The 27,696-nt window shown below is 43.3% G+C and overlaps 1 protein-coding gene across 1 annotated transcript in view; it reads right to left on the reverse strand.

The window, feature by feature from the left end:
- The window catches only part of LOC115468164 (organic solute transporter subunit alpha-like), a 107,948-nt gene that overhangs the window by 36,851 nt on the left and 43,401 nt on the right, over positions 1 to 27,696 (reverse strand). The window contains exon 6 of the mRNA XM_030199708.1: positions 3,341 to 3,487. Within this exon, the coding sequence (XP_030055568.1) occupies positions 3,341 to 3,487 (147 nt within the window). The remainder of the gene's footprint in view (positions 1 to 3,340; positions 3,488 to 27,696) is intronic.

A 27,696-nucleotide genomic window follows, 5' to 3' on the forward strand; every position in this document is an offset into this window, starting at 1 on the left:
TTCCTGGACTACTTTGTTTGTCGCCTGCCTCGACCTCCTGCCTGTCCCTGGACTACTCTGTTTGCCGCCTGCCTTGACCTCCTGCCTGTCCCTGGACTACTCTGCTCGCCTCCTGCCTGTCCCTGGACTACTCTGCTCGCCGCCTGCCTTGTCCTCCTGCCTGTCTCTGGACTACTCTGCTTGCCTGCCCTTCTCCCCTGCTGGGTTTGGGAGGCTAGTCCTCTGGTGTCCGGTCAGTCCGTCCACCCCCGCAGTTCCGGAAGTCCCGTTGGCCACCTGCAGCTGGGGGCTCAACCCCTGGTGAACGGTGGTCGCCGCGGGTGAAGTCTTGGGGTGCTCGGCTGTCCTTTGGGGGGAACAATTGAGATATTCCTTACGCTCTCCTGAGGGACCCAAGGGCTCACGACTCATCAGTCAGGACAAATAGCCTGAAGATTCCTAAATGTATTGGTTAAGATTGGAAGGGACTGGGGAGGAGGGTGTTTAAGTGTGAAAGTTATCAGATGAGTCAGAGAGGGGAAGAGTTGAGGCACAGAAACTGGAGAGTGAGCAGTTTGAGAAGAGGATAAGATCAAGACAGTGTCCATTCTGGTGAGTGGCGGCAGTGGAGCACAGTTGAAGATTGAAAGAGGATGTTAAAGCAAGAAACTGAGAAGCATAAGAGTCAGAAGGGTCATTAGCATGAATGTTAAAATCCCCAAGAATGAGGGAAGGAGATGAAGGTTCAAGAAATAAGGAAAGCCAGGCATCAAAGTCAGTGAGAAAGGAAGAAAGGGACTTATCAGGAACTTATCAGGGACTTATGACTGCTACTTGGAGAGGCAGAGGAGCAAATAGATGGATGGAGTGAACTTCGACAAGTTGAGACTCACTACAATATAACTTTGGACTGAGTGACTCCTAACACAAGCATCATTGCTGAAACATGGCCATGTTCAGTCCTTTTACTGTCCAATTTTTCATGTCATCAACATTTGTAGTGGAGTAGAAAGTGCCTGTCTTTGTTGTTGGTAGCAATATACTTTTCAAGGATACAGAATGTTCTTTGCTATTTTTGCTTTGGACTATATCTTCTCACTGTTCTGTTTGTCTTATATTTTTCAACCTGTAATTGTTTTTATAAACTGTAAACCATTTTGAACAATTACATTTTACATAAAAATGTATAAATAAAGAAAATAATAGTTTATAGTTTATTAAGCTTTCCTATACTCACTTGTCCGATTGAACAGGTCTAAGCAATTTACAGTCTAATATCTCAATTTCAGTTTCAGAAAAGAACTACAGATACGTAATAGGAAAGAGATTAACCACTTATGCAAGACCATTCATACCAAGCAACAAACACAAGATCATAAAATAATAAAAGGTCATTGAAATAATAAATTACATTTTAAAAAATTAAGTTAAAAGCGAGTACTCATGTAAATTGAGAAATAAATAAAATAAATATTTAGGCATCATTTAAAATGTCAGCTGCCGTGGCTATTCAGCAGTATTAACTACATAGTGGCTGTCGCTGAATGTCCGGATAGTTCTGTCAGCGCCAGAACTTATATTCAAGTCAAGTCAACACTCTAGCACAATTATCACTCAGTCCATTATCCAGATAATGTATCTGGATAGCTTAGGTCAGTCATTTTGCTGTCTTAAATTAAGCTATCTGGATAGTGGAATAAATATTGAAGCTATCCAGATCTGGGACAGCCCTAGGTCCACCTATGGTCTGTCCTGGCACTATTTGGATTTCTACAAAAAGGGGAATATGAAAAGAATTCAATATATATGTTTATTTATAACCCAACAGACAAAACTGCAAAGTAAATATGAGTACATATAAGTATTGCCATACTGGGACAGACCAAAGGTCCATCAAGCCCAACATCCTGTTTCCAACAGTGGCCAATCCAGGTCACAAATACCTGGCAAGGTCCCAAAAAAACTATAAAACATTTTATTCTGCTTATCCCAGTGGCGTAGCCACAGGTGGGCAGGGGACCATCCACTTAGGGCTCAGGCCCACCCATTTAGTGCTAGCTAGTGGGGATACCAAGCTCCACCAGCTGAAGACCTCCCCCTGATGGTGCTGAAAACGCTGCTCTCCACTTCAGCAGTCTAAGCTTCTCATCACATTCGGGGGGGGATAACACTTGGTGCCCACTCACTTCTTGACTAGGCCCACCCAAAATCTGCTGTCCGGCCACGCCCCTGGCTTATCCCAGAAATAAACAGTGGAGTTTCCCCAAGTCAATTTTAATAATGGTCTATGGACTTTTCCTTTAGGAAGCCATCCAAAAACTTTTTTAAACCCCACTAAGCTAACCAACTTTACCACATTCTCTGGCAACGAATTCCAGAGTTTAATTACATGTTGAGGGAAGAAAAAATTTCTCAGCTTTGTTTTAAATTTACTACTTTGTAGCTTCATCAAATGCCCCCTAGTCCTAGTATCTTTGGAAAGAGTAAACAGACGCTTCACATCTACCCTTTCCACTCCACTCATTATTTTATAGACCTCTATCATATCTCCCCCCTCAGCCATCTTTTCTCCAAGCTGAAGAGCCCTATCCGCTTTAGCCTTTCCTCATAGTGAAGTCATCCCATCCCCTTTATCATTTTTGTTGCCCTTCTCTGCACCTTTTCTAATTCCACTTTATCTTTTTTGAGATGTGGTGACCAGAATTGCACACAATATTCGAGGTGCGGTCGCACTATGGAGCGATACAAGGGCATTATAACATCTTCATTTTTGTTTTCCATTCCTTTCCTAATGTTACCTAACATTCTATTTTCTTTCTTAGCCACTGCAGCACACTGAGCTGGGGAGAACTCAAATCTGCAAAAACGTTAAAAACAAATTGAAAGGCAAATTTAAAAGTAGTATGTGTTCAGATCAATGACCACATTACTTTTGCAATCATTGCTTTGTGTTCCTCCTTTCAATCATTGCACATAAACTTCTCTAACACAATAATCCATTTAACAAGAAAACAAAAATCTTGTATATTTCCATCCAGAAGATTATACTGCGCTCTTGTGTCCCATAACTATCCCAAAAGTGCTTCTTCAAACAATCATATCCAAAAATATATATATATTCTTCAAACAATTGCCAATTATACAAACAGCACCAATTACAATTCAACATAAATTCAAAAACATTATAATTAGCGCTTTCCAGATAATGTTTTTGAATGCTTACCAATATTGATGCCATGCTAAGTGGCAGATCAGGGAACTTTCATACAGGAGAAAGAAATGGATGCATTTGGCTAGTAACATAAATGATAATAAATCAATTGAACAGAATTTAAATTAATGAAGCTTTTAAACTTCTTACCTGGTAGAGTGCAAACTTAGGGATAATCTTCTTACAACTGAGAAGGACCTTGACTTGGGTAAACATGATTACGACAGGCCACAGAGCAATGACAGTAATGATACCAATGAAGCAATTAATCCAAATTGCAGCTCCATTAACCGACAACTAAAAAACAGAAATATAGACAGAACATGGTTGCAGCAAAGGACTTTATGTTCTAGCCAGTTTGCTCATCCATCTCTACAATCCCTTCATCTCCCTCCAGAAGATCCTCTGTGCTTCTCCCATGATTTTTTAAATATTTTTCTATCTCCACCACCACTGGGAGACTATCAGGCTTATTTTCAAAAGTGATTGCCGGGCATCTTCCGACATAAATCGGGAGATGGCCAGCGATCTCTCAAAAGCGGCGAAATCGGTATAATCGAAAGCTGCTTTTTTGACACCATTGCCGCTTTCCCGTTGCCGAACCAACGAAAGTTCAAGGGAGCGTGTCGGCGGTGTAGTGAAGGCAGGACATGGGTGGACATGGGCGTGGCTACCAGATGGTCGGCTTTAGCGGATAATGGGAAAAAAAGCGGAGTTAATCAGTATTTTGCCGGGTTTACTTGGTCCTTTTATTTTCACAATCAAGCCTCAAAAAGGTGCCCCAACTGACCAGATGACCACCGGAGGGAATGGGGGATGACCTCCCCGTACTCCCCCAGTGGTCACCAACCCCCTCCCACACTAAAATGTCAAATGTCATACCCAGCTCCCTGACAGCAGTATGCAAGTCCCTGGAACAGTTTTTGTTGGTTGCAGTGGACTTCAGGCAGGCAGACCCAGGCCCATCCACCCGCCTACCTGTTACACTTGTGGTGGTAAGTGTTGAGCCCTCCAAACCCCCCTAAAACCCACTGTACCCACATGTAGGTGCCTCATTCACCCATAAGGACTATGGTAGTGGTGTAGAGTTGTGGGGAGTGGGTTTTGGGGGGGGATTTGGGGGGCTCAGCACCCAAGGTAAGGGAGCTATGCACCTGGGAGGTATTTGTATATATTTTTTTAATTTTTAGAAGTGCCCCCTAGGGTGCCCAGTTGGTGTCCTGGCTTGTCAGGGGGACCAGTGCACTACAAATGCTGGCTCCTCCGACGACCAAATGCCTTGGATTTCGCCAGGTTTGAGATCGCTGGCATTTTTTTCCATTATTGTTGAAAAACAAAACCGGCCATCTCAAACCCGGCGAACACTGGCATTTGGCCGGGCCAAACCGTATTATCGAAAGAAAAGATGGCCGGCCATCTTTTTCGATAATACAGTTACGGCCAGCTGTTTGCGACGCCGCCAAAATAGATCGCGAGCAATCTATTTCGCCAGCGCCGTTCAATTATTCCCCTCCATGCCACACATCCACCAATCTTTCCAGAAAGAAAACAGTTCCTCAGATTACTCCTAGGACCCCTCTTTCCAGAGTCTCCTTTCTATTGAAAAAGGACTAGTTTCCTTGGCGTCAATATTCAGATTGTGGGAGTTAGCTCGGCTAACTCCCACAGTCAGTGTTAAACCCGGATAGTCAATGTTAGGACGTTTCCTGTGACCGGCATTGAAAATCTGGTTAATTTTTGGCCAGCACTGACGTTGTTTCCCAATTACTGGTGTCACCGCTAACCTTCTTTGGTTCCCTGCTTTCTATACAAGATTCCTTTGTGTTTATCCAATGCATTTTTGAATTCTGTTATGTTTTCAACTCCACCACTTCCTGTTGGAGGGCATTCCAGGTATCTACCACCCTCTCCACGAAAAAGTATTTCTTGACATTATTCCTGAGTCAGTCCCCCTGCAACCTCAATTCATGCCCTCTCGTTCTACCACCTTCCTGTCTCTGGAAAAAGGTTAGTTTGTAAATTACTACCTTTCAAATATTTGAATGTCTGTAAATTCTGATTTGAACATCCTTTCTAAAATGCTGCTCCACATCTCTTACCCTATTGTGGACAAATGCACAAACTGGGAGGGGTACGAAACAGTGCGGTAAGAAAAAGGTAAGAATAAATCACATCTAGGGATTGGACACAACAAAATAGGTCCTGGACTTACAAAGCTCTTATTTTCTGTTAATGAAACTGTCAGACTAGTAGAGGACTATGATAGATTAAGGTTTATTTACACAGCAATACAGAAGAAAAGATTCCTTAAACCCTTACAATTCCTAGCACTAATACTTACAACCAATGTTACAAGCACAACGCCCTTGATTTAAACACACAATTCCTGATAAAGCCAGCTACCTACCTACTACCTACTGATCTCAGCTCTTAAACTATATGACCTGAAAACAGGGGCGTAGCCAGACTTCGGCGGGAGGGGGGTCCAGAGCCCGAGGGGAGGGGGCACATTTTAGCCCCCCCCCCCCCATTGCCGACTTTGCCCCCCCTGCCGCCGACCCTCTCGACCCCCCTCCCGCTGCTAACCCGCCGTCGCCTACCTTTGCTGGCAGGGACCCTAACCCCCGCCAGCCGAGGTCCTCTTCTTCTCACAAAAGGCTTCCTTCTGTTTCTGACATCAGGGGGGGTCCAGGGCCAAATCTACAGGGGCCCAGGCCCCACGTAGCTACGCCATTGCCTGAAAATGTCTTTAGACGATAGCTGGAACAGGTCCAGTAGCAGGCAATGAAACTCAGAGATGAATCAAATAGATAATGCTGAGCTGAGTTCTTCTACGGCCTTATATGGCCTTCAAGGCTTGATAACTCTCTAGATAAACATTGGCCAGGAAAAAAGGATTTCATCAGCCTCAGTTATCTCAATATAGACTGGCAATCCCCTTTTCCCAGGTTGTATGGAATCATCTGGGAGACTGCTTTGCCATCTGCAATCTATCTGTATTGCTGGTACAATTGTTTCCTGGTTCTCCAGCTACCTCACTGACTGCACTTATCAACTCAATTTCAAATGCACCTCAACTTCTCCCATAAGAACATAAGAATAGCTATACTAGGTCAAACCAATGGTCTATCTAGACCAGTATCCTGCTTCCAACAGTAGCCAATCCAGGTCACAAGTACCTGGCAGAAACCCACTTCACTCTGGGCTCCCTCAAGGTTCTATCCTTGCCCCTACCCTTTTTAACATCTTTCTAGTCCCTCTTCTTACGATTATTCAAGACTATTCCTCCACACCGTTCTGCTATGCAGAAGATATTCAAATCCTGTGTCATGTCTCTGATCCTTCTGCCATTTCCCATCTTAACAATGGTCTGTCCCATGTTTCTTGCTGATTCAAGGGCAATCTCCTCTTTCTTAATTCTAATAATTGTGAATCCAGTTAATCAATTCAGCATACCCAGTGGCACAACGTTCAGCAAATACGATGGAAAAACATTTTAAAAATATGATTTCTTTGAACGTCTAGACACATAGGTCAAAGCGATTCAAGCGGGCAGGAGCCTCTCATGCCCAGTTAAATTGCGTTCTGACTAGAGAGCTGCACGGCTTCCGTCCCCGCGGGAATCCCGCGGAACCCGCGGGATTCCCGCAGGGACGGAGGCAGTTCTTGCGGGGTTCCTGCGGGGATGGAAGCCGTTCTGCGGGGTTCCCGCGGGGACGGAGTCAGTTCCTGCGGGGTTCCCGCGGGGATGGAACCAGTTCTATGGGCTTCCCGTGGAATTGTAAGCTCCACCTGCACCAGCCTCTCATCTACCGAATACCAATTTCTTTGAGTGCTGTCTCCTCCTCCTCCTCCTCTTCCTCCTTGCTTTAACAGCATAAATGTGGAAAGTCTTCCATTAAGGAGGTGGTAGAGTCACAAATGATGACGGAATTCAAAAAGGCATGGGATGAACACAGAGGATCTCTAATTAGAAAATGAAAGTTATAAAAAACCTAACCTTAAATGGCTGCATGTGTGTGGATGTGTCAAGTGACGCTTAGATGGCGACTCTGGCTGTGATGAACTAGGGCTGATACCTGGCAGACTTGTATGGTCTGTGTCTCATACATGGCAATCTGGTGTAGGATGGGCTGGAAAGGGCTTAGACAGCAACTTCAGTGGCTGGAACATGAGGACAGTGCTGGACAGACTTTTATGGTCTGTGTCCCACAAATGAGAACATGAATAGGCTGGAGTGGGCTTCGATGGCAACTCCAGCAGTTGGAACATAAGGATGGGGCCAGATAGACTTCTGTGGTCTTTGTTCCAGAAACACGAAAGAAAGACCATAATCAAGTATATAATATCACACTCGTTGATTTAATGATGAATTGATCATGAGTGTGACTATTGGCAGAGTGGATAGACCGTTCAGGTCTATTTGCTGTCACTTACTATGTTACTATTAATCCTCTTTGCTACCAGGCTGGTGCACAGACCTCAGCTCTGACACAGGCACGAGAATCAGATGTCACCTGACCTACTGGCACGTGCATGTGGCGACCTCTCAGCACAGAGTGCAAGTGAATTGGAGACAAGTCTTACATGTGCGCACCAGAGTGTTCCAACTTCCAACTTCCGTTCCTTCCTTGTCTACAACGCTGTGGCTCAAATCCAGAGAGAGACTGAGGGAGCTGACTGGAACTTTCTTTTATGTACTATTACATTCTTACGGGGATGGGTTAAATTCTTACGGGGATGGGTGGGGATGGGTTAAATTCTTGCGGGGACGGGTTGGGATGGTTTAAATTTTTGCGGGGATGGGTGGGGATGGGTAAGATTCCAGTGGGGATGGGTGGGGACGGGTAAGATTCCAGCGGGGACGGGCGGGGATGGGTAAGATTTCTGTCCCCGTGCAACTCTCTAGTTCTGACACCTAGGTGGAGATATTTAGCAATGCTTAACTGGAGAGTGCCAATGAATATCCCTTCAGACAGCCCAACTAAAAAGTGGGCAGGTCAAGGGCAGTGCTGGGAGCAGCACTAGGGAGCAGCCAGGACAGCTCAAGAGCTGTCCTAAATAAGGCTGCTTAGTTATGCGGGTGCCGGCTCTGAATATTGGTCCGGCACCCGTATAACATTTTTTTTCTCCGACCCAGCATTGATCAAGACAACCCCCAGGAAGACTTTCACCCCTCTCCAGCCGTACAGGTAGGCACCTTGCGCTGCTGGTCTAAAATGGCTGCCATGACTTGTTGTGGCATTTTGCTGTATGTCATGTAGTACCGTGAGCTGCCCGTAAGAGGTCGTGGCAGCCATTTTAGAGAGGTGCCACAAGGGGCAGGAGTGAAGGGGCAGCATTTTTGCCCCCAACAACCCCGCTGGACCACCAGGGATACAGGTAGGCCCGAGGCCTACCTGTACAGCTGGGGGGGGGGGGGGGGGTGAGGGTTTTCCTGGGGGTTGTCTTGATGCAGGCTGGGCAGAGGGAAAAAAAAGTTGTACGGGTGCCGGACCAATATTCAGATATTGATGGGAGGAGCAAGAGGGGACTCTGGGGCTTTTTTTTTTAAACACAGAAAAAGTTATGCGGGCCCAGCCTGGCCCAATATTCAGCCAGGGCCGCATAACTGCTATGTGGCCCAGGCTCAATATCGGCTAGGCCCACATAATTGCCAGCGTCCAGCCTGCAAAAATTAATCCCGATATTCAGTGCCGAAACCCAAACATGGCCCAGCACTGAATATCGTGGGATACTTTAGCCAGCAACAATCAGCATTTTAAAAAACGCTGACCGCCGCTGGCTTAACCATTTCTGCAGAGACCCTCTCAATCGTTTCCCACATTCTATCTACAGAAACATTATCCACTTGTAAATTAAAAGATAAAACTTCAGGGATATGCAAATGAAACTCTGTAAAAGACTCTCTAATTTTGTTTACTTTGTCCTGAAAAAAATTGTGCTAATTCTTCTGCCTTAGGTTGTAAGGATTTAGGAATCATTAGTATAGCATCGGTGTTAGTCAAGTTTTCATATACTTTAAAAAGAGCTTAAGAAGAATTATCTGAATTACTAATTTCTCAACTAAAAAAATATCTTTTTGCTTGAGTTACGTGGAACTTATATTCCTTTACTTCTCTCCTCCAATTGAAATAAACTGAAATAATCCTAGTTCTCCTCCATATGTGCTCTAACCTTCTGCAAGATCTTGTTATAACTGTAAGGACTTCACAAAACCAACGGTTACTCACTTTCCTAACTTTTTTCACTTTGAAAGGAGCCTTATCTTTGAGAACACTATTAATAACATTATTCCCACAAACTAAGTTCATAGTTGTACGATTCATCTTTCAATCTAGGCAAGACCAAGTGCCAAAACCGACACAGTTCAACCTTGCTTCTCCACAGTTTAACTGTATCTTCTCTGACTGAATTAAAATATACATTAAAAGTTTTTAAATATAAAACAAAAGTAAAAGTGGTCTGACCAAATTAATGGTTCCCAGTGCAAGTGATCCAGAATAGGCCCCAAAATCTAGTTTGTGGCTTTTTTCATGTGTAGGCAACCCAGGATCCAAAATCAAATTTAAAGACTCTAAAAATATTATAAATTGCAACACATTTCGATTAGAATGGTCTTCTAAATGTAGTTTAAGATTACCTATCATTATTACATTATCAAAATTAAAAGATGTCTTCCCCTCCCCTTAAGATGCACAGCACCCTCACTTGGAACATATCATAATAGTGATACACAAAAGGAAGACTTGATCTTCATCTGTCTTTGTTTCCAGATACTGGAGTTGCTGAATCCATGTTTATCTTTTGCCGTTTGTGGGACACAAATGTAGAAGTATGTCTGGCAATGACCCTTGTTTTCAAATACTCTTGCCCAAAGTCACCGCCACATTTTGCTTCCAACATCTTACTATACCTCAAGGCCTGGCTTCCCATTCCTAGTTCATTAAGCTGGGCAAGGAGGAGCTGATGGTCAACCAGGTCAAAGAAAGATAAAAAGTTTAGGGAGACTATCAAGGAAAGCGACCAACGTAATGCCATTTTTTAAAAAGTGTTCCAGGGTGATTCTGGAAACTAAAGAGCAGTAAGCTTGATGTCACTGTTTGGCAAAATGGTAGAAACTATTACAAAGAACAAATTTACTCTGTACACATAGATAAACAAGGTTCAATGGGACAGAGTCAACATGGATTTAGTGAAGAGCAATCTTGCCTCACCGATTTGCCACCTTTTTTGAAGGCGTGAATAAACGTGGAAAAAGATGAGCCAGTTGATGTGGAGGGGCATAATCGAACGGGGCGCCCAAGTTTTCCTGAGGGCGTCCTCGCAGGACGTCCTCATGAAGGGGTGGGGGAAACCCATATTATCGAAACAAGATGGGCGTCCATCTTTCATTTTGATAATACGGTCAGGGACGCCCAAATCTCAACATTTAGGTCGACCTTAGAGATGGTCGTCCCCAGTTTTCAGCAATAAGGGAAACCGAGGACGCCCATCTCAGAAACGACCAAATCCAAGCCATTTGGTCATGGGAGAAGCCAGCATTCGTAGTGCACTGGTCCGCTTCACATGCCAGGACACCAACCGGGCACCTTAGGGGGCATTGCAGTGGACTTCACAAATTGCTCCCAGGTGCATAGCTCCCTTACTTTGGGTGCTGAGCCCCCCCAAAACACCCAAAACCAACTCCCCACAACTGTACAACACTACCATAGCCCTTACGGGTGAAGGGGGCACCTACATGTGGGTACAGTGGGTTTGTGGTGGGTTTTGAAGGGCTCACATTTACCACCACAAGTGTAACAGGTAGGGGGGGTGGGCTTGGGTCAGCCTGCCTAAAGTGCACTGCAGTACCCACAAAAATTGCTCCAGGGACCTGCATACTACTGTGAGGGAGCTGGGTATGACATTTGAGACTGGCAAAAAATATTTTCAAAGTTTTTTTTAGGATGGGAGGGGGTTAGTGACCATTGGGGGAGTAAGGGGAGGTCATCCCCGATTCCCTCTGGTGGTCATATGGTCAGTTCGGGCACCTTTTTGAGGCTTGGTCGCAAGAAAAAATGGACCAAGTAAAGTCGGCCAAGTGCTTGTCAGGGACGCCCTTCTTTTTTCCATTATTGGCCAAGGATGCCCATGTGTTAAGCATGCCGAAGTCCCGCCTTCGCTATGCTTCTGACACGCCCCTGTGAACTTTGGTCGTCCCCAAAGTGGAAAGCAGTTGAGGATGCCCAAAACTGGCTTTCGATTATGCCGATTTGGGCAACCCTGGGAGAAGGACGCCCATCTTCCGATTTGTGTTGAAAAATGGGTGCCCTTCTCTTTCGAAAATAAGCCTGATAGTGTATCTAGATTTTCAGAAAGCTTTTGACAAAGTCCCTCATGAGAGATTCCCAAGGAATTAAAAAAGCCATGGGATAGAAGGTAATATTCTGTTATGGATTGGGAACTGATTAAAGATAGAAAACAGAGCGTAGGTTTAAATGGCCAATTCTGTGAATGGAGGAGAATGAATAGTGAAGTGCCTCAGTGATCTGTACTGAGACCAGTGCTTTTTAACGTATTTATAAATGATCTGGAAATGTGAATGATGAGTGAGGTGATCAAATTTGCAGATGACACAAAATTATTCAAAGTTGTTAAATTGCAGGAAGACCTTATGAGACTGGAAGACTGGACATTCAAATGGAAAGTGATGCACATTGGGAAGAATAACCCAAATTATAGATATATGATGCTAAGTTCCACAGTAGGAGTCACCACCCAGGGAAAATATCTAGATGACATTATACATCATCTAGATATTTCAACAATACATTGAAATCTTCAGCTCTGTGTGCAAAGGAACTGAGAATAAAACAAAGACTATTATAAAGCTTCTTTGTCATTTCATGGTGTGACCATACATTGAGTATTGCATGGCAGAATTAGAAAAGGTACAGAGGAAAGTGACTAAAATTATTAAGGGGATGGAACAACTCTCATATAATGAAAAGCTAACAAGGTTAGGGTTCTTCAGCATGGAGAACAGACAGCTGAGGGGAGTTATGATAGAGGTTTATAAAATCCTGAGTGAAGTAAAACAGATTAAGGTGAATCAATTGCTTATTAGATTCTTGGTATACCACTTTTCTGTGGTACAACAAAAGCAGTTTACATATTATATACAGGTACTTTATTTGTAATGGCCTATAATCTAAGTTTTGTACCTGCGCATGGGCGTAGTTTGACTGTTTCATTTGGGGGGGGGGGGCAAAGGATGGGGTGGGGCATATTAGCATATTCATTTGCATATATATATATATATATATATACACACACACACACAAATGAATATGCTAATATGGAGGAAGGGAGAAAGAGCTGGCTTTTTTGGGAATAACCATAATGAATATGTATGAGATATCTCATACATATACATTATGGTTATTCCCCAAAAAGCCAGCTCTTTCTCCCTTCCTTCCTTCCTTCCTTCTTTCCTCCTTACCCAGCACTCCCTCTTCCTCTCCAGTAGTATTTCCCCACCCCCTTTCCCATACCATGCCAGTGTAGACCTTAGAAATGCATAAGCTCTATATGTAGATCCTTCAAGAGGTAGTGTGTCATGATTTAGGCTCTAAAACCCTTTCTGATGTTTTGATGCCACCTCAGTAAGGCCAACACACAATCTCTCCACTGCAAAACACTATACACAAACTTGTGCAAAAACAGACTCATAACCTTACCAAACCATAACAGCACTAATTCTAAGGACAGGACGAACTACAACCTTATGCGTGGAAAGGCAGCACTATAATTACACCGGGCTCTAAAACACCAGTACACAACCTAGTGAAACAAACAAAAAAACAAAACAAAAAGGGCTGCAAATACTACACGCTAGCAGAATACTGCATCTTTATCACACATGAAAAACACATGCCAACAGATATGACACAAGGCACTAGAAATAAAAAAATATGAAGGCAAAATACTCAACTGGAAAGTTACCTCAAGAAGTTAGACTCGGCATGCAGCAATAGTAGAGAAATTGAAACTTACATGCAAAATATCACAGATGCAAATTTCCAAAAGCTGACATATTACAATTAATAAATTCTGAATAAAATACTTTTTTCTACCTTTGTTGTCTGAGCATTTAGTTTTTCTATTCGCTTTGGTCCCAGTGTCTTCTGTTTTATGCAGCGTCTTCTTTCCATTTGATATTTTTTCTCTCACTATGTCCACCATCCTCCTATGTGTCCTGTCTACCATCTGTAGCCCTCTCCCTATCCTTCCTCGTTTCAGTATCTGCCCTCAAAGTGTTCCGATCCAGCCCTTAAATTCAGCAGTTTCCCCTCCATCCATATTCAGCATTTCTCCCCTCCCCTCCATCCATCCATGTGCATCTGCTTCCTCTGTCTTCCTTTCCCTCCATCCATGTCCAGCATTTCTCCTCTCTCCCTTCCCCTCCATCCATGTTCATCTCCTTCCTTTGTCTTTCCTTCCCTCCATCCTTGTCCAACATTTCTCCTCTCTTAACTGCCCTCCACTCCATCCATGTCCAGCATTTCTTCTCTCTTCCCTCCATCCATGTGCATCTCCTTCCTGACTTCCCTCCCCTCCATCCATCCATGTCCAGCAACTCTCCATTCTCCCTGCCCTCTCCTCCATCCACCCATATCCAGCAAATTTCCTCTCCCCTGTCCCCTCCATTCATCCATCCATGTCCAACAATTCTCCTCTCTCCCCTGCCCCCTCCACCCATCCATGTCCAGCAATTCTCCTCTCGCCCCTGCCCTCCATCTATCCATGTCCAGCAACTCTCTATTCTCCCCTGCCCTCTCCTCTATCCAACCATATCCAGAAAAATTCCTCTCACCACTGCCCTCATTCATCCATCCATGTCCAGCAATTCTCCTCTCCCGTGCCCTCCCCTTCATCCATCCATGTCCAGTAACTCTCCATTCTCCCCTGCCCTCTCCTTCATCCACCCATAACCAGCAAAATTCCTCTCTCCCCTGCTCTCCCCTCCTCTCCTGTCCAGCAATCTCTTCTCTCCCCCTGCCCTCCTCTCCATGTCTAGCTATCTCTTCTCTCCCCCTGCCCTCCCCTCCTCTTCATGTCCAGTGAGCTCTTCTCTCCCCCTGCCCTCCCTTCCTCTCCATGACCAGCTATCTCTTCTCTCCCCCTGCCCTCCCCCCCTCTCCTGTCCAGCAATCTCTTCTCTCCCCATGCCCTCCCCTCCTCTCCATGACCAGCTATCTCTTCTCTCCATGTCCAGCTATCTCTTCTCTCCCCCTCCCCTCCTCTCCATGTCCAGTAATCTCTTCTCTCCCCGGCCCTCCTCTCCTCTCCATGTCCAGTGATCTCTTCTCTCCCCCTGCCCTCCCCTCCTCCATGTCCAGCGATCTCTTCTCTCCCCTACCCTCCCCTCCTCTCTATGTCCAGTGATCCCTTCTCTCTCCCTGCCCTCCCCTCCTCTCTATGTACAGCGATCTCTTCTCTCTCCCTGCCCTCACCTACTCTCCATGTCCAGCAATCTCTTCTCTCCCCCTGCCCTCCCCTACTCTCCATGTCCAGCAATCTCTTCTCTCCCCCTGCCCTCCCTTCCCATCCATGTCCAGTGATTTTTCCTGCTCTCCCTCAGCTCCCCGACAGCCCTCCTCTCTGTTCCTCCCCCCCCCCCCCCCCGGGCGCGTTTAACCTTTTTATTTTCAGTGGCAGCGCCGGCAGTAAAGAAGAAAGCACTTGGGATCGCCTCCAGCTTCTTCCTTCCCTCACACAGTGTCCCGCCTTCTGCGATGATGCATTTCCTGTCTCCACGAGGGCAGGACACTGTGTGAGAGAAAGGAGAAGCTGGAGGCGATTCCAAGTGTTTTCTTCTTTACTGCTGTTGCTGCCACTGAAAATAAAAAAGGTTAAACGCGCCCGGGGGGGGGGGGGGGGGGAGGAACAGAGAGGAGAGCTATCGGTGGGGGAGCTAAGGGTGGGATGGAGGCAGAGCTGCCTGTATTGTTGCACTGGCCCTGCGTTTGGGGGGTCAATGCCCCACCTCGCTCCCCCAAACTACGCCCATTTACCTGCAGCAATGGAGTGTTAGGTGACTTGCCCAGGGTCACAGGGAGCTGCAGTGAGAATCAAACCCTGTTTCCCTGATTCTCAGTCCATTGCATGACATTAGGCTACTCCTCTACTGCTTATGCTTTCAGCAATGAAGTTAAATATTAATACTTTTTAAACAAATAGGAGAAAACATTTTTTTTTACAAAACGCATAGTTAAGCTTTAGAATTCATTGGCAGAGGATGTGGTAAAAGCAGTTTATGTAGCTGGGTTTGAAAAAGGTTTGGACAAATTTCTGGAGGTAAGTCCATAACCTGTTGTTAAGGTAGACCTAGGGGTAGGTAGCATGGAATATTGCTACTTTTTGGGATTCTGCCAGGTACTTGTGACCTGGCTTGGTAACTGCTAGAAGCAGGATGTTGAGCTAGATGGACCTTTGGTCTGACCTAGTATAGCACTTCTCATGATCTTATGAAATGGAAAACAAAGTGGTAAGAGAAGTAGGGGGTCAATTTTCAGTGGCTACAGCAGCAGTTCCCAAACCAGGTCCTGGAGGCACCCCAGCCAGTCAGGTTTTCAGGATATCCACAACGAATATTCATGAGAGAGATTTGCATACAGTGGGTATCCTGAAAACCTGACTAGCTAGGGTGTCTCCAGGGCCAGGTTTGGGAACCACTGGGCTATGGTGTTTCAAAAAATACATATTTTTAATTCTTGCACACTGCTTTAGATCGAATATGGGGATAAGGTAGTCTCTAAATGCTGAAAATAGATTAGATATTCAGCTCCATTATAAAGATAATTCTATAGAAGTCCATTCTTTAAAAGAGTTATTTCTATATACAAACGTCAAAGTTAGGTACAACCACTTAAACCAGCCATAGAGATGGTATAAATGCAGATGCCTAAATGCTGGAGACACTGTACATATGTCTCTTATAATATTCTACAAATTGTGCACATAAGGAGTGCCCTGTCCACATGTATGGCCCCTTGCAAATACAAGCTATGTAAATTGAGTATTTGCAGAATACAATACAATAAAATACATATACTTATTGTCCACGTCTTCCCAAAAGGTTTAGAGCAGATTACAAATGAATATAACAGGGGGAAAAAAAACAATCTCGGAGCTATAAAAGTTCAACAAAATAAAAATTACATGAGCAATTAAAAACTTTCATACACAAAATAAATTTCAGTCATTTCATAAACCTTAGGTGAGCCCATTCCAATCTTATTTCAGATGGCAAAGCATCCCAAAGTTTTACAGCCTGATATACAAAAGAGGCAGTAAACTACCTTCTGTATCTAACATGAGTTATTTATTTATTTATTTATTGCATTTGTATCCCACATTTTCCCACCTCTTTGCAGGCTCAATGTGGCTTACAATACATCACGAATAGTGGAAGCATATAAGAAGATATACATTTAACATTATAGAAGGATCTTGGGTAACATGATAATGATAAAACATAATAGTAGTTTAACAAGCAAACATGATAATGATAGAACATACTAGTAGTTTAACAAGCAAATATTGTAAGGCAGTTCTGGATATTTTTATTGGAGTTCATATTCGTTGGTCTTTGTGGTATGCCTTGTTAAAGAGATGGGTCTTCAGTATTTTGTGGAAGTTGGTTAGTTCATAGAGCGTTTTTAAGTTGCGCGGCAGCGTGTTCCAGAATTGTGTGCTCAGGTAGGAAAAGGTTGACGCACGTGTTAGTTTGTATTTTAGACCTTTACAATTGGGGAAGTGAAGATTAAGGAATGTGCGGGATGATTTTTTGGCATTCCTGCATGGTAGGTCTATCAGGTCTGACATGTAGGCTGGGGCGTCTCCGTGGATGATTTTGTGAACTAGGGTACATATTTTGAATGTGATGCGTTCTTTGAGTGGGAGCCAATGTAGCTTTTCTTGTAGGGGTTTAGCACTTTCATATTTTGATTTGCCGAATATGAGTCTAGCTGCAGTATTCTGAGCTGTCTGAAGTTTCTTGATTATTTGCTCTTTGCAGCCAGCGTAGAGTGCATTGCAATAATCTAGATGACTGAGTACCACTGATTGTACCAGGTTGCGGAAGACGGTCCTTGGGAAGAAAGGTCTCACTCTTTTTAATTTCCACATTGAGTGGAACATCTTGGTAGTGTTTTTCACATGATTCTCAAGTGTTAGGTGCCGGTCAATGGTAACTCCAAGAATTTTTAGGGTGTCCGAGATTGGAAGATTCCATTTTGGTGTGTTAATGGTGGTGAATTTGTTCGTGTTATGTTGCGAGGTGAGTATTAGACATTGGTTTTTTTCTGCATTGAGTTTCAGTTGAAATGCGTCCGCACATGTGTGCATGATATGTAGGCTTTGGTTGATGTCATTGGAAATTTCCTTTAAATCTTGTTTGAATGAGATGTAGATCGTTACGTTGTCTGTGTATATGTATGGGTTGAGGTTTTGGTTTAATAGTAGTTTCACCAAGGGTATCATCATTAGGTTGAATAAGGTCGGTGAGAGGGGGGATCCCTGTGGGACTCCGCATTCAGGTATCCATGTAGCTGAAGTAGTTGAATTAGATGTCACTTGGTATGATCGTGTGGTTAGGAACCCCTTAAACCAATTGAGAACGTTGCCTCCAATTCCGAAATACTCGAGAATATGTAGTAATATTCCATGATCAACCATGTCGTAGGTGCTAGACATATCAAATTGTAGAAGTAGTATGTTTTTGCCAGTTGCAATCGTTTGTTTAAATTTGTTCATGAGAGTAACTAGTACCGTTTCCGTACTGTGGTTAGAACCGAATCCTGACTGGGAGTTGTGTAAAATTGAGAATTTGTTTAAATAGTTTGTGAGTAGTTTGGTTACCATCCCTTCCGTTAGTTTGGTTAGTAAGGGAATGGATGCTACTGGCCTGTAGTTGGTTAGTTCGCTAGCACTCTTCTTTGCGTCTTTGGGTATGGGGGTGAGTAGGATGTTTAACCCTAGAACGCATGACGTTAAAAATATACATATTAACGTCATGGGGGCCTTTTAGGCCCCCATGCACATAATGTAGAAAAACACACTTAAATAACTTTCACAAGTTTATTTCAAAATTGCTCAATAAAATATGAATAGTGGACAACATTTTAATTATAATTTTTCACAGAAAACACCAAAAAATCTTTTTTTTCCCAAATTTCACGCAAAGACATGAAAACACACAAAAATGCATAGAAATCTATAGCAAACTAGCTGCAGCTACATTTTTATTCTAACTTTCTTTTCTATTATATTAGTCTTCCAAACAATTCTGACATGTTATTTTTTCAGAAGAGTGTTCTTTGCAAACAGTTTCCTTACAAGTGGAACAATATCGCTCAGTTTTCCTCTCTATGTTTCTTGGACACATGAAACAACGCTTTCGTTTTCTTTCTCCTGGCTCTGGAGTAATCTGAAACTGTACGCCACACCGTTTCATTGCTTCTTTAGTTTTCTTTGGCAAGCATTTCAAGTCGCTTCGCTCTATCATGTGAGGTATTACAAGTTCATGACAAAGGTCCTTCAAGAATAAGCGTCTCCTGTCCTTCCTCTGTGCATGAAATTCAGGATGAGTTTCTGTATAAATAATGAATGAATTTAGGGCTGCTACATCAAGCATATTTGAAAATAGTACTACAGGCCATCGTTTTGTTTGCCTCTTACACGAATATTCTCCCACCATCTCATCCATTTTATCTACACCTCCTTTTGTTGCATTGTAATGCAGGATGATTTCTGGTTTCAATTTTTGGTTATTGCTGTCAACACTGCAATCGTGATGCATGGTACTGAGTAAAATTACAGATTTCTCCTTCTTTGCCTTGTAAGATACCAAAGTCGCTTTGTTATTGAATCCAAAGACACTCTCATAAAGTGCTCGCTGACGATTGTGTTTGAGTGCTGCTGGAATTTCTCGTCTGTTTTGCTTTATAGTACCAACAAGTGTAATAGCTTTTGCAAGCAGAAAATTGCCTAGTTCAACATTGGTGAAATAATTGTCCATGGTGATGTTTCTACCTGAATTGAATATTGGAACAGCAAGAGTTTTGACTATTTCAGACCCCAGATCCTTCTGTACTGGTGCACCAACCTCTTTGCCACAGTAGATTACGCCATTTATGCCATAATAATTTGCAGAATCACACATCCAGAAGATTTTTATACCGTACTTGGCTGGCTTGCTGGGCATGTATTGTATGAATTTGCAGCGTCCTCTGAACGGTACAAGTTGCTCATCTACAGTAACATTAGTACTAGGATTGTAAAGTTTTGTGCAATTTTTGATAAATATGTTCCAGATATAACTGATAGGGGCTAATTTGTCTGTTTCAAACCTCGCTGCACGAGTTCGCTTATCATCAAAGCGAATGATCCTTCTAATTTCCTCATATCTGCCCACTGACATTGTCGCCTTATAGTGTGGATCAGAAAGTGGGTCCAGAAATAATTCTCGTATTGGGACATCATACGATTTTTGACTCCCTGCCAGCAGGAAAAGTCCAATATATGCATAAAGTTCCTCTTTTGAGATATTTTTCCAGGACTTATTTTTTGCTGAAGCGATACGTCTTCCTTCTAGGTTTGAACATAATAGGACCTCTTCTGCAATATTGTCAGAAAAATAAGTACAGAATACATCTTTAGGGGTAAAGTAACTGGGACTTCCCACAGCTCCTTGAGCCTGTCTCACAATATTGTGTATTGGAGTACGTCCGACTAATGTAGGATTACTGTCCCAAAAAACATTCGTTTTGGATGTTCTACTTATCACTTCTTGAGGATCCACTAGATTCACTTCTTCATCATCAGAAGAATCACTGGATGAGGATGTTTGATTAGCTGGTGGCAGATATTCTTCATCAGACAAAGATAGTTCACTTTCATCATCGCTTTGAAACATAATCGCTTCAATCTCTTGGTCAGTCAGACACTTGGAGGAAGACTGTGCCATTGCTGACTAGATGTTAGAAAATGAAACAGATTTCCTCTCAACAGCTTATCTTATCACAGGTCCTTCAGCAATTAGCTCACAGTGTATACTGTCCTCAGTGTTCAGAGCAGGGTTGCCAGGTAGAATTTTTTTTTCCAGCCCAATCCGGGCCAGAAACCAGCCCAAAACCCGCCCAAACACAAACCCCGCCCCTGACACCCCCACCCCTGCGTCACCGGCCCCGCCCCCGCCGTCACCGGCCCCGCCTCCCACGTCATCGGGCCCGCCTCCCCGTCATCAGCCCCGCCTCCCACGTCATCGGGCCCGCCTCCCCGTCATCAGCCCCGCCTCCCCGTCATCGGCCCCGCCTCCCATGTCATCGGCCCCGCCCAAAACGTCACTAACCCCGCCCAAAAACGTCACTAACCCCGCCCCCCGCGGCCGAAAAAAATCAAAAAGCCGCCCAAAAAGCCGCCCGGAAGCTTAAAAAACCGCCCAAAAAACCGCAACCCGCCGCGGGCAAAAATTTCCCGCGGCGGGTCGCGGAAAACCGCCCAATTGGGCGGTAAAACCGCCCACCTGGCAACACTGGTTCAGAGGACCTGAGGTGATGTCATGGCCTTATCACTCCCTCCAAAAATCACATGACATCCTCACATGTTATTATCCACACCCTGGCCCCTCCACCAGCATTACTGAGTACAAATAAAGTAACTTGAGACACAAACACTTCTGAGAACATGATAAAAACAGCGGGGGCCTAAAAGGCCCCCAATTCGTACAGATGTAGTTTTCACCAAACAAGCATTGTTACACCATAATGCCTATGAAAAAAAATTATATGAACAACTGGATATTATCAACAATGACATACTTGAGTAATACCTTGAGTTTCAAAATTCTAACTAAAGTAATTTTGCAGATAATAGCAAAAATGTAAGCATGGGGGCCTAAAAGGCCCCCAATATGCGTTCTAGGGTTAAAGAGAATCCACGTACGTGGAGAACTCAATAGATCCCACGGCACGTAAAGTAGAAACAAAAAGGTGGGAATATGAGCCAGGCTATCCAATAATTGGACCTGAAGTTAAGTTTAAAATAAACAAAATTTAATAATATTCAAACAAATAATAATAACAAAATTCCACATTAAAAATGACTCTAAAAATGACTTGACACAACGTTGTGTTTCGGCCGGATGGCCTACATCAGGAGTCTTGTGGCTAGTGACAATGATAAAATATGATCATCAAGTGACGTGATGAAAAGAACTCAAGTCACGAATGAGAAAAGTGCAGACAAGGATTTTAAAATGGTCTTTAAAAAGACCGTTTGTTAAATGATCCGTCTGACGCTGCACGTTGCAAAAACAATTACAATATAAAAGCGAGTGAGTAGGATGTTTCCTTTCTCCTTCAGGAAAAGTCCAATCTGTAACATATAGTTCACGTGATTCGTGAGGTCTATTATAAATTGTTGAGGGGCATATGTCATAAGGTTGTTTGGGCATATGTCTAATTTGCAATGAGATTTTGCGAATCTTTTGAGCGTTTGTGAGATAAGGTCCTCCAATAATATCTCGAAGTTGGTCCAGGTTCTGTCTGCTGGGTATACACCAGGGTCTGGATCTAGGTAGTCAAGGAGTGCAGCATAGTCGGTGGTACTGACTGGAATTTTAAGTCGCAATTGTATGATTTTCTCATTGAAGTATCTCGCGAGTTCTTCTGCTCCTGGTGTATCTATGCTGTTGGTTGTGATTGGTGTGATATCTAGAAATTTATTCACGAGTTGGAAGAGTTTATGTGTGTCTTTGTAGTTTGGTCCAATTTCCGTTTTATAAAATAATCTTTTAGTTTGTGTTATGGTATATTTATATTTTCTTTGAAGTTGTTTCCAGGCGTTAAGTGTGGTGTCGTCTTTCTTTTTATTCCACGCACGTTCTAACCTTCTAACTTGTGTTTTAAGTTTTTTCAGGTCTTCATTGAACCGTGTTGAATTCTTCCTATATGAGGATCAGGTTTGGGTTGGGGCAATGTTGTCTAATATTGTTCTGTATCTTTCGTCCCATTTTAGGAGGAATTGGATTGTGTCTGCCTTTATTGTCCATCCGTTGTGGTAGATCTGCTGCCAGAATATTACCGGGTCTATTTTTCCTCTCGTGGTGTAGGTTTTTTGTTCTTGTTTTTTAATTGTGTCTTTCGTTTGCCATTGGAGGGAGATATATGCTTTATAGTGGTCTGACCACGGTGCGGGTATCCATCTTGTATCTGCTAGTATAAGGTTAGAGTCTGGATCAAATTTATGTGTGATAATGTCTAGTGTGTGTCCTTTAGTGTGAGTTGGTTGTGTATTTGGTACGTGAAGATCCCATAGCTGTAGGCATTCTTTGCATTCTTGGGTGCTTGTTAAGGTGAGATCTTCAAGGTGCAGGTTGATATCGCCTATTATGATGAAATTTGAGGTAGAGACACATGTGTTCGAGATGAAGTCCATGAAGTGTGTTTGGGAGTCTTGCCAGTTGCCTGGTGGTCTGTAGAGTAGGATTGCGTTAAGGTGTTCCTGCAAGTTTGGGTGATTATTTATTTATTTTTATTACATTTGTATCCCGCGCTTTCCCACTCATGGCAGGCTCAGTGCGGTAGGCAATGGAAGGTTAAGTGACTTGCCCAGAGTCACAAGGAGCTGCCTGTGTCGGGAATCAAACTCAGTTCCTCAGTTCCCCAGGACCAAAGTCCACCACCCTAACCACTAGGCCACCGGCTTACCGAGGCAATTTCAAGTTGCGGTAGAATGGATTCAGCTGTGGTTGTGATGGTGAACTCGGATTTGTATATTATATATTATAATGGAGAGAATTGTCTCAAAAAATTAGAAGCAAAAGACAGACATGGCAAATAATTATAAGCAAGATCATGCAAAGCCTATAAACCATTGCACAAAGTCTTAAAAAACAAGAATGAACAGGTAACCAATGAAGTTTAATTAAAAGAGGGGTTACTCTCTCTGAGTGTCTAGTCACAGCATTTTCCAAAATTACCCCTTTCCAGTCAGGTTTTCAGGATATCCACAATGAATATGCATGAACTTGATGTGCATACACTGTACCCAAGGAGTATTAGAACATAAGTATTGCCATACTGGGACAGAGCAAAGGTCCATCAAGTCCAGGACCAGACTTGGTAAACACTGGTCTACGGCAAACAACACAATAGTTTTAACTACTACTTTCAGATTATGGAAACAAAATAAATTTTTGACCTGCCTAATCACTTAGGGCCCCTTTTACCAAGCTGTGTTAGCGATTCCCATGCAGCAATGCCGACGAAGCTTTGTCGGCATTGTAACGCCCAGAATCCTAGCATGGTTTAGTATAAGGGCCCTCAGTTTACAAAAGACTCCCTGGGAATCCAAAATTACCCTAAAAACTTGTACAGAAAATTCAATAGTAAAATACATGTTTTTTTTAAGCATGATTTTATCAATTGGTAATGATAAGGAAAAAGGGCCAAACCAGATAAACTTGGTTTTATCCATAGTCAGCTCTAGAAAAGTAAAGTTTGCCCAGTCTTCTACAATTTTTAAAACATGTATGAATCTCAGGTATAATTTTCTGTATAAAAGAATCAGAAAAGAGTAATAAGTTTGTCATCTGCATATGTAAAGAAAGATACACCCAAATCGTCCAACTGCTGACCCAAGGTTGCCATCATGATATTGAAAAGGATGAGAGAGAATGGGGAACCCTGAGGAGCACGACATTTCATTCTCCATGACCTTGAGAACTCCAGGGCCACTGAGAGACACAGCTGGGCCCGGGGCAGAACCGGACCACCATGCACCACCGCTCTTACCCTCCCCCTTACCTTTCTGTCTCTGCCTCCAAAGGGGGGGGGGAACAGGCCTGGTGCCGGCAAGCCTCTTCCTGCCTGCCTGCTCCCACAGTCTGTCCTCTCCTGCTCCTGTCCAGGCCGGGCCCTGGATGATTGCATTAACGTGATATCATGCTAATGCAATCATCCGAGTCCTGGGCAGCATACAGGAGCAGGAGAGGACAGACCTGGATGCAGGCAGGCAGGAAGAAGCTTGCTAGTGCTGGGCTTGGAAAATCCCCCCCCCCCCCCCAAGCCCTGGAGAACTCATTTGCCCATTTGACCTTGTAAGATCTTACACTGAGAAATCCTTTAACACACGAAAACACTCTACCTGAGATACCGACTAAATTTAGTATATGAAGCAGAGGAGTGTGGTAGCCATGTTAGTCCACTCTTAAGGTTATGAATAGAAATCAAACAAAATAAAACATGGAAAAGAAAATAAGATGATACCTTTTATATTAGACATAACTTAATACATTTCTTGATTAGCTTTCGAAGGTTGCCCTTCTTCGTCAGATCGGAAATAAGCAAATGTGCTAGCTGACAGTGTTTATAAGTGAAAACATTCAAGCATTACTATGACAGTCTGACAGGGTGGGAGGATGGGGGTGGGTAGGAGGTATGCATGGGGACATCAAAGCATATCACTGATATTCTAACAGGATGGGTGTGGATAGGTGAGGGGTGGGGTGATCAACAGAGACATACAGCTTTATGGTTTATAATGGGCTAGGAACCCCAGATCCTTGTTAAGTCCTTTCTGTTGGGTGTTAAAATATTCAATCATTCTGACTTCAAAGGTCTTACGTTCTTGTATGGTTTTAAAGTTACCTTTCAGGATTCTCACTGTGAAGTCACTGGTACAGTCTCCTGGTCCTGTAAAATGCTGACCAACAGGCGTGGGAGCCCTACTGGCACCAGTATTGTTCATGTGATGTCTATGTAAATTGAATCTTGTCTTAAGCATCTGGCCTGTTTCTCCAATATAGCATCCTTCGTTACATTTTTTACACTGAATGATATATACCACATTGGAAGATGAGCAAGTGAAAGATCCCTTTATGTTGAATGTCTTTCCTTTGTGGATGACTGTGGGGTCCTGTGAAATATTTTGGCATAGTTTGCAACTGGATAAATTACAGGGAAGTGTGCCCTTCTGTTCCTTTTCAGTCTGTGATGGAAGTTTACTTCTGATTAGCTTGTGTTTTAAGTTGGGTGGCTGTCGGAAGGCCAGTACTGGTGGGGATGGGAATATCTCTTTCAGTAATTCATCCTCCTGGAGTATAGGTTGTAGATCTCTTATGATTTTCCTCAGTTTTTCCAGCTCTGGATTGTATGTCACTACAAGGGGGATTCTGTCTGTGGATTTTTTTCTCCTTGTACTGTAGCAGATTCTCCATGGGTGTTTTGAGGGAGGAGGCAATATTCTTGGAGATTATTTTGGGGTTGTAGCCTTTCTGTTTGAAGGATGCAGTCAGGCTTTTAAGGTGTCTGTCTCTGTCCCCTGGGTCAGAGCAGATACGGTGGTATCTTGTGGCTTGGCTGTAAATGATGGATCTTTTTGTATGTGAAGGATGGAAGCTGGAGTTGTGGAGGTAGCTGCATCTGTCTGTGGGTTTCTTGTATATAGATGTTTGTAAACAGCCATCACTGATTGAGACCGTGGTGTCCAAAAAATTGACTTTTTCTGGGGAGTAGTCAATTTTGAATCTGATTGTAGGATGGTATATATTGAAGGCAGAATAGAATTGTTTCAGAGTTTCTTCACCCTCCGTCCAAATCATAAAAATGTCATCGATGTACCGGTAGTATTTTAGAGGTTTGGTCTGGTGTGTATTCAGAAATGTCTCTTCCAGCTCAGCCATAAAAAAGTTGGCATAGTGGGGTGCTGTCCTGGTGCCCATCTTTATTTGTAGATAGATATCATTGTTAAAGCGGAAGTAGTTGTGAGTTAAAATGAATTTGATTAATTTTGTAATAGTTTCTGGTGAGTATTGATGGTCCAGTGTGGATTTTTTTAGGAGTCTTCCACATGCAGCTATGCCGTCCGCATGTGGAATGTTGCTGTATAGTGATTCTACATCCATCGTGACCAGAAGGGTGTTAGGTGGTAGTTGCTTGATATTTTTCAATTTATTCAGAAAGTATATGAAGCAAAAATCATGATCTATCAGATCAAAAGCTGCAGACAAATCAAACCAATAAAACCACTTGTTGTCTAAGAGCTAAATGAATCCTTATCTTCAAAAGTAATACTCCTAAAAGAGTCTCTGTACTGAACCCTTTTTGGCAAGCAGATTGAGTTTCAGAAAGAATATTTTGAGTTTCTAGATAAGTGACTAGTTGGTCTGCTGCAGTGCTCTTAGCAATCCTAGCTCCCTTCCTCTGTGACATAATGGCAGGGTTTATGGAAATGTTAGGTGTGCTCAACCATATTTTATAAGGATATACATTACTTAGCATCAACATACATGCACCTGCGCTCTACTAATAGGCAAGCAGATTTTTTGGCAAAATTTTGAGAATAAAGTGCAAATATGTGAGCCTCATCAATTTAATGCAATGCACATTAATGTTGTTCCAATTGTAATGGCCATAGATGCTCACAGTTGTGTACCTCTGATGAGCCATACCTGTTTATGGAAAAGACTGGTTGGTAGTTTCACCTGTGCTGATGCACATACAAGAACATGTGGACTACCCCACTATCAAACACTGCCTATTGCAGGGACAGGTAACCACGATCCTTGAGGGCCATAACCCAGTCAGGTTTTCAAGATTTCCACAATGAATATGAATCTGATCTATTTGCAGTACACACAAAAGGACTGGAGGAATGGATTGATATTTGGCAACTAAGGTTTAGTCCCAAAAAATGCAGGGTCATGCACTTGGGTCGCAAGAATCCGAGGGAACGGTACAGTATGCTTCAGTGTACGAAGGAAGAGCGGGACTTGGGGGTGATTGTGTCTGATGACCTTAAAGCATCCAAACAGGTAGAAAAAGTGACGGCCAAAGCTAGAAGGATGCTTGGGTGCATAAAGAGAGGCATGACCAGCAGAAAAAAGGAGGTGATAGTGTCGTTGTATAAGTCTCTAGTGAGGCCCCATTTGGAGTACTCCATGCAGTTCTGGAGACCACACCTACAGAAAGATATAAACAGGATGGAGTCAGTCCAGAGGGCGGCTACAAAATTAGTAAGCGGTCTTGACTGGGAGAGAGGAGACATGATAGAGACGTTTAAATATCTCAAGGGCATTTATGTACAGGAAGAGAGCCTTTTTCAAATGGAGAGCTCTGGAATGAGGGGGCATATCACAAAGTTAAGAGGGAATAGGCTTAGGAGTAACCTAAGGAAGTATTATTTCACAGAAAGGGTGGTGGAGGCGTGGAATTGCCTCCCAGTGGAGGTGGTGGAGTTGAGGCCTGTTCCAGAATTTAAAAAGGCATGGGATAAGCATGTGGGATTGCTTAGGAATAGGAAGAATTAGGGGTTACAGAGGATGGGCAGATTGGATGGGTCATATGGCCTTTATGTGCCGTCATGTTTCTATGTTTCTAAAATCAATCTCATGCATATTGTGGAAGCCTTAGTGGTGTGAGATGGTATGACAACTTTTAGATGGATTTGGGTCACGG

Source organism: Microcaecilia unicolor, chromosome 4 (assembly GCF_901765095.1).
Source record: "Microcaecilia unicolor chromosome 4, aMicUni1.1, whole genome shotgun sequence".
NCBI classification, from domain to species: Eukaryota; Metazoa; Chordata; class Amphibia; order Gymnophiona; family Siphonopidae; genus Microcaecilia; species Microcaecilia unicolor.